Source organism: Sarcophilus harrisii, chromosome 5 (genome assembly GCF_902635505.1).
Source record: "Sarcophilus harrisii chromosome 5, mSarHar1.11, whole genome shotgun sequence".
In the NCBI taxonomy this organism is placed as follows: Eukaryota; Metazoa; Chordata; class Mammalia; order Dasyuromorphia; family Dasyuridae; genus Sarcophilus; species Sarcophilus harrisii.
In genome coordinates, this window is record NC_045430.1 from 94,717,021 (window position 1) to 94,724,410 (window position 7,390).

General features: G+C 35.1%; 1 protein-coding gene and 1 non-coding gene across 4 annotated transcripts in view; both read left to right on the plus strand.

The window, feature by feature from the left end:
• The window catches only part of KANSL2 (KAT8 regulatory NSL complex subunit 2), a 33,458-nt gene extending 26,356 nt beyond the window's left edge, over positions 1-7,102 (plus strand). For 2 of the 3 annotated variants that reach the window (XM_031938014.1, XM_031938013.1), the window contains 2 exons: positions 4,556-4,675; positions 6,164-7,102. In XM_031938014.1, coding sequence (XP_031793874.1) covers positions 4,556-4,675; positions 6,164-6,301 — 258 coding nt within the window. In that variant the 3' untranslated portion in view covers positions 6,302-7,102. Of the gene's footprint in view, positions 1-401; positions 678-4,555; positions 4,676-6,163 lie in introns of those variants that run through there. The other variant, XR_004229473.1, reaches the window with a different exon arrangement.
• Positions 3,136-3,271, plus strand: LOC111721027. The gene has a single exon (XR_002770406.1). It is a non-coding gene; the product is annotated as a small nucleolar RNA SNORA2/SNORA34 family (small nucleolar RNA).
• Positions 7,103-7,390: the final 288 nt, after the last annotated feature.

The window sequence follows — 7,390 nt, forward strand, 5'->3', positions numbered from 1 at the left end:
GTCATTCCCTAATTTATGGCATTTTAATTTTTCACCCCAGTTTTTTGCTATCACAAAACTGCTATGAATATTTTTGTGTATATATTTTTTAGAAGGAAAAATGGTCTTTGATCTCCTGTAGAATGGAAGACCAGAATTAAGTAATCTTGGAACAGTTTTTCATATAGTTGTTACAAGTTTGCAGTTCTTAATTGTTCAAATCCTTTGAACTTATTTCTTTGGGAGAATGGCTCTTGGTCTAATATTGTGTAAATTCCATATAAATCATGAGTATCTAAATCTTATCAGATTTGATGCAGATTTTTTTCCCAGTCAACAGTTTGATTTCTTATCATAACTTGCATTGATTTTGTTCCTGCAAAAGCTTTTTAATTTCATATGATTGAAATTATCTATTTTAGTGACTTAATCCACTCAGCTTTGGAACCACGGCCTTGGGGCAGTGCTGTCCTGATTGGTGAGTCAGTCAACGACAACGTACATGGCCCATATTATCTAGTGGCCCCAGACTCTAGACCATGCTTCACATCCCATCTGACCGTCTACCCTGGCCATCTCCTTGCCATCTGTCCTGCTGCTGCTCACTCTGGACCACTGGACCTCCTGAGACCATGCCCTGGGTGACTTAATACACACTGCTTTGGAACCACCACTCTGGGGTCATGCTGTTCTGATTGGTGAGTCAGCCAGAACCAATGCACATGGCCCACTATATTCCTATCTAGCCACCTCTAGGCCTTAGATCTTGCTCTGTATTTCATCCAACCCGTACCCTGGCCATCTTGCCCTGAGGAAATGTGTCTCCCTCCCCTCCTTTCCAACATCTCTTGCTCTGGGAATAGTAATCAGATGTTTCAATACTATTCAAGACTGTTGGTTTAATAAAAGGACATGTCATTTGACTGCCCTGTGACTCCATTTCCTGTTATTTCCCACACCAAATCATCTTTATATGGTCACTACCTTATATACGTGATTTTCTTTTACCAGAATTAAGCTTCTTGAGGGTAGGAACTGTCTTGCTTTTGTATTTGTATCCTCATTTTATGCTATTGATTGATTCATTCTTTCATTGTTTTGTGTTTTCTGTTCTTCCTTATTCATAACTTTGAAAACTATTCATGTAGGGTCTTTAAAAATCTTTCCTTCTTTTAAGTGTAAGCATCCAAATAATATATTAGAGAATTTAACCAGGAATTAAAGTCAGGCTCATTAGTCTGTAGTCTACAGACTCTGTTCTTTTTTAAAAAATTGGCAGTTTGCTCTTTTGCAATCCAGTGTTATCTCTCCTATTCACAGATCACTTAACAATAACTTACCAGCTACATCTTTGATTTTTATTAGTACTTTAGGGTTAGTTCCTATGGATCTATTGACTAGAGTTTGAAGGTGACTAAAGGTTTTTACTTTCATTACTTATCTTGAGTACCAATTCTTAGTAGCTATTCTTATGATGTCCTTTCCTGACCAAAGTTCATATTCCTTGGCAAGAAAAAAAGTAAAATTAAGAATTCTCTCTCTGGTCTTATTTTTTTAATCATCTTCTTCCACTGATAGCCAGTTCTATTCCTTTGATCCCAATTTTCCCCCCAGTATGGCTTAAAAAAAAAACATTTTTGCTGTATGTTTTTTCATCTACCTTACTCTCATTCTGACTTAGACACTTTCCCTTCAAAACTGTGGCATTCTTTTATATTTGTCTTGTGTTATTGTCTTCCTTTTATACATGTTTAAAAAATATCTTAAGTTGCTGAGTTCCTGCTCTTTTACATGTCTTTATACACAGTTCTTCCTTTTTCTCTTAATCAGAATTATTCTTCTTTGTGTCTTAGAAATTTAAGTTTTGAGGATCTCACTTGAGCTGATTTCCCCTATAAAATTTTAGTCTGTGGAATCCTACCTATTTTGATATGTTTCCTAAAAATATAAACTATATTTTAGACTGTGCCCAGTTTTCTTCCTCTTTACTGCAAACTCTTGAGCTTTTATGTCAAGATTCATTTCCATCATAGCAACCAGTTTCTTCTTGTTTGTTAGAATCACATACTTTGCGATCTGCTTCCTGAATGCTTCATTTTTTTCTGTTCATGTGATTGATTGTAGGCTTTAAAGATAATATTTCTATTGCTGTCTTAATCGATTTTCTTCTGCCCTCCATCACAGTTAAAACTGCCCTGATTTCTGCATTTCCTCATGTATCTGCCACTTAACACTTAACAAAGAACACTTGTTCTTTTTTTTTTTTTTTTTTTTTTTTTTTTTTTTTTTACCGAATAACATATTTTTGAAAGTTCTATTCTGGTCGTGATAACTCATTGTTCCAGTGCTATCTGTGAAGTCAAATATGATCCTGTGGGCTAGACTCCCTAGTAAATTTTTTTTTTTTTATTACTCATACTTCCCTCCCCCCCCTTTGTGTATAGGCATCCGATACTTTAGATTTAATTGCTGGCTCCTATATTCTGGGGTGTGCTATTCTTTACACAATGTTTAATCTTTATGCTTGTACACACTGAAAAAAGTAGGGGAAAACTTCTATAAATTATATAAACATAAGGCCAACATTTCATTATATGTCATTCACTAACCTAGGAGTCCTTTTGAGCCATTAAAAAATATCTTTGGCAAAATGACTTGTGAACTAAAAGAATTATAGATTAAAAGAAATTGGTTCTTTTAAAATCATTTGGGACAAGAAATTAGAAAATACATCTCCCTTTTTTGCAGAGGTGGGTGGCTATTGGTATTAAGTTTTGCATTTTTGTTTGTCAATCTTGATATGCTGTTTAATTTTGCTGAACTGCTTTCCCTCCTTTGTTAGAAGGAATTGACTTCCTGAGCAGAGAAGAATATTTTCAGAAATGAAGGTGATGTAAAATCAAGGACCAGAAAGTAAAAGAAAGAAACAATGACAGAATAAAGTTACTTGAAAGATAGAGCATAGAAGTTCATGATAAAACTGGAACATTTTGAGGGACTAGAAATACAGGGTGATTATAAATATGTAAAGACCCTCAGATTTATTTTTGGCTTCTACTATATGAAGGGGAAAATTTGCTCTTGGAATGGACATCGTTGGAGAAAAGTGGCAAATAACTTTTCTTCTTAATATCTTAGTCTTTGCAATGCCTGCAACAGGCCCTGAATCAAGACCAATGGTTTGTTGTAACTATTGGTTTCAAACAGGAGCCTAGAAGATTGTCTCCCTATGGTCTGTTGGTCATTCTAAAACTCTAATGGGGAATGACTAATTCAGTTGGAAGAAACAAAATCTGTGAAAACTGTTGTTTGGATCAAGATTAAATGATTAAATTAAAATTAAATCAAGATTAAAGATGATAAGAGAAAGTTCTTCAATTTAATTCAGCAAACATTTATTCTTATGCAGTGCCATCTGTGAGGCATATGAGAAAATATTTTTCATTTTCTTATCACTTTTGTTACCATCATTAAGGCAATGTGTTGTAACTACTTTAATTTTTTTTTCCCCAAATTTTCCCCTAATATTGCTTTTCTTTTTCACTCTATAATTTTTTATCTTAATGGTACCATTCAAAACCAAACCAAACCTGGGTTTTGAATTAACAATCTTTAGAATTCTTGTTCACATATCTAATCAATTACCTAGGCCTTTCATTTCCACCTAGTAACTATTGCATCCTCTTTCTGCTGCCACTACTCCAATATATAACTTCATGACTCCTCCACTTTGGCTTATTTCAGTAGGCTCTTAATTTATCTTTTTTACCTTCTATTCTCCCTGCCTCAGAGATCTTCTTGGTCATTGTTCTTTTTGTTACTCAATGAGAAATCTTTCTTTACTTATGTATTCTCTCTATTTTACCTTGCTATTTTTATTCCATACTTTTCTCTGTACCATCTGATTTTACATACCCCTTTTTCTCTACATCCATTTCTTTTTTTTATATTTTTTCTGTGCCAGTAATTTTCTCCTTATTAAGTTCTAAATGGCTGTTGCTTTTGTACACATAGAAACTCAAATGGCATTTCCTTTAGGAAATCTTTTCTGAATATTGATTTGGATCTCACTTCATACTTAATTTTTATCCAAAAAACTTTTCTTTGTAGCATAATATTTATGTTTGTGTCATCTAATAAGATTATAAATCCTCTGTGAACAAGGATTATCATTAGACCTATAAACTTTGAATCTTGCCTAGTACCAAGGACAGTATACATGTGAGGCACTTAATACGTGTTTGTTGAATTTACTATTTGTGAAATGTATGTCTTGAACCAAAATCACAAATTAGAAAAGGCAATTCATTTTCTAACCTCCAGTACTTCCTGTTTTTCTTCCTTTTAGCCTTTTAGTTTATTGTTGATTGCTATCATTGTTGGGAAAAAAATCAGTATTGTGTAAGCTGGCGGTAGATTTTTAACAAATTCTATTTCTTGTCGAAAAAGTCAATGAGAATAATTAGGGGTTGACTACAGTTGGTTAAAATGAGGTTATTTTATTCCCTTTAGATGATATCAGTTCCCCTGGTTTTACTGATAGATTTGTCTGTGGTATTTTTCCCCCCTCTCCTAGGACTTGGATGTAGTGGGTGATGGAATGCAGTGTCCTCCTTCTCCCTTGCTCTTTGACTCTTCACTAACTCTGGAGGATCATTCAATCAAAGACATTGCTGAAGCTCCTGTGGATATTCTGGCAAGTGAAAAACACCTTTAGCTAAGTGTCCCAAATGCAGTAACAGTGCTCGCCAAGCTGTACATTGGGGAGTGGGAATGTCTTCTTGACTCCAGGGCTAATGCTCTGTCACACTGCACCATCTAGCTACCCTGGGAATGTCATCACAGGTAGATTAAAAGCTACCTAGAATGAATTTTATCTCATTAATTGTACTTGCCTTTCTAATCAGTCCACAAGACATACCAACTGCTGTACTAGACACTGCGAGCCCAAAGATAAAAATTCCTGCATTCAAAGAATTTAAATTTTATAATTTTTATTTTTTTTTAATCAGCCAAAAGATATTTATTTAAGTGTACTTCTCAAATTTGTATATGAATCCTTTTGTATTATGATCATTTCTTCAAAGACTTTTCCTTAAACTACTTTTTCTTATGTCTTTTTATTGCATATTCTTTCTTTAGTCATCTAGAAAAAGACTGTGGAGAGAGTTTATGGGCAATTGAGTTTTCCACACCTTTTACTTTTACTTAGGATACAAAGACAATAAATAGTCTTACAATCTTTTTTTTGCTGAGGCAATTGGGGTTAAGTGCTGGTCAGGGCTGGTGCTCTATCCACTGCACCACCTAGCTGCCCCAAGCTTACAATCTTATCAAAGGAAACAATGAGTACATATATATACATGTACATGTAAAATATCACTTCAGTATATATAGATGTAAGATAAATTAAGAGCTGGGGAAATCAGAGAAAGTCTTGCATAGAAACTGGTATTTGAGCTGATCTCTCAAAGAACTTGAGATTCTATGAAAAAGGATCTTCTACCAATTTGATGGTAAAGCAAAAAAATCAAGGAATGCAAAAGCCTTTATTGAATGTCTATTCTGTGCCAGGCACTGTTTTAAATGCTATGGATACAAATGAAAAAGTAAGACAGTCCTTGACTTCAAGGAGTTTGTAAGGTAATAGAAACAACACATATAGGGAAGTGTGGTGACCTTAGAAGGTTGGAGTTATATAGAAGGCACAGGCAATTGTGAAGTTGATTGACTTTCCAGAAGCAAAGATAAACTAATTTATTACTCTTCCCAGATTAAGAGTTAAGAAAGGTAGAAAGTAAGAAGGAAGTGAAGGAATGTTTGTAATGGCATGGCAAGGAAAAATGACTGAGGTGTGAGGCATGGTCTACATTCTAGGGCTTGCAGGGTATAGTTAAGTGGGCTTTTGCTAGTCATGACATCATAGAGTTATGGTTGGAATTCCACAGTTAAGTGATTTAGTTCCTTCAGCACATTGTAGAGATTAAATCTGCACAATTTAGGGTGGTATGACAGAAAAATGGCCAAAAGGTATAAGGGCTTGGATATAGATTGGGTTTGGAAGATGTTCTGAATTTTGGCGCAGGATATTTTGTTATTCCTTTCTGTTATTTGTTACTTTTATTAAGTCAGTTCTCCACTTCATTACTGAATTCTTAACCAAGTTGTGTTTTTCTATTAATAGAACCAAGTACAGATCGCAGTAGGTGTGCCCAGGTCACAGGGATCCCAAAATCCTGAAGAAGCCACAGTTTCTGCACCATTGCCTGGATGTGAAGTGGTTGCCACAAATGGGAAGCCAGAACATATTTCTATCAGCTGATAGTTGCTACTGAGAACAAGTTGACTTTGGGAGAGGGCGAATTCTTCATTTCCCTGAGAAAAATTTGATTGTTCTTCACCAAAAGAGAGGACCCAGGCTGACTTATTTTCTCCCCTTTGGGCAGCTGATATGTATAGTCAATCATAAAGCAAAATTGTTTTGGGAATAGAGTTATAATTGTCTCAGCTGTGGGTGACTCTTTAAATTGAGCAAGCTGTATGTAATTCTGCTTCTTGGGGATCAATGAATGAGTTTGTGTCCAAGAGGAAGAAAATAGCTTAATAATGGAATCCTAAAACATTGACTAGGAAACCAATTGGGTAGCCAGTATGACAAGACTGAAACTGGAAAATATATCCTATATTCTTCTAGCTGTTTCTGACATTTCATCAAAGTTGAGTGCTAAACTGGGCATATCCAAGTCCCTCCATCCCAAAAGGAATTCAGGTGTGGACAGTTTGCAGGATCAAATCCTTCTTACCCTTCCAGCTTCCTGCTTCTAACCTGTCTAGAGTTCTGTAGTGGTCACCTTATGTAAGATAAAATATAAATATTCTGTATAGAATTTCTATCAAATGATCTAAAAAAGAAAAAGAAAGAAAATGTGTTGAAAATGAAAAAGTCTTATCACTTGAAATGTGAGTTGTGGGTTTAGTTGAATAATTTTGTATTTGAGAGGGCTACCTACCACTGATTGAAAAAAACATACTGGCATATGGCCTTAGTGAGACTTATGTACAGAAAACGATTTTCTAAACCTGTTTTTATATATACAACCTCCTGCCCCCCCCCCCCCCCCCCAAATATGACAGAATTATGTCTGTATGTAATTATAGTATTGAAACTACTTTGGGTTTAGAGAATGGCTATGGGAACATTGGCCTGTGGGATCTACTAAGAATTGTCAGTGTTAGAAAAGGTTACAAAAACAAAAAGCATATGTTGCTAGGGAAAGAGACAACGTAATCATTTTCTGTTCCTCTTTTCTTCTGTCTACTTGTTGGGGGTCCTTTTTCCTTAATTTTCTAAGTCTCTATAGCCAACAGATAGTGATGACAGTTGGAAAAAGACATTGTTTAAAACAGAGGG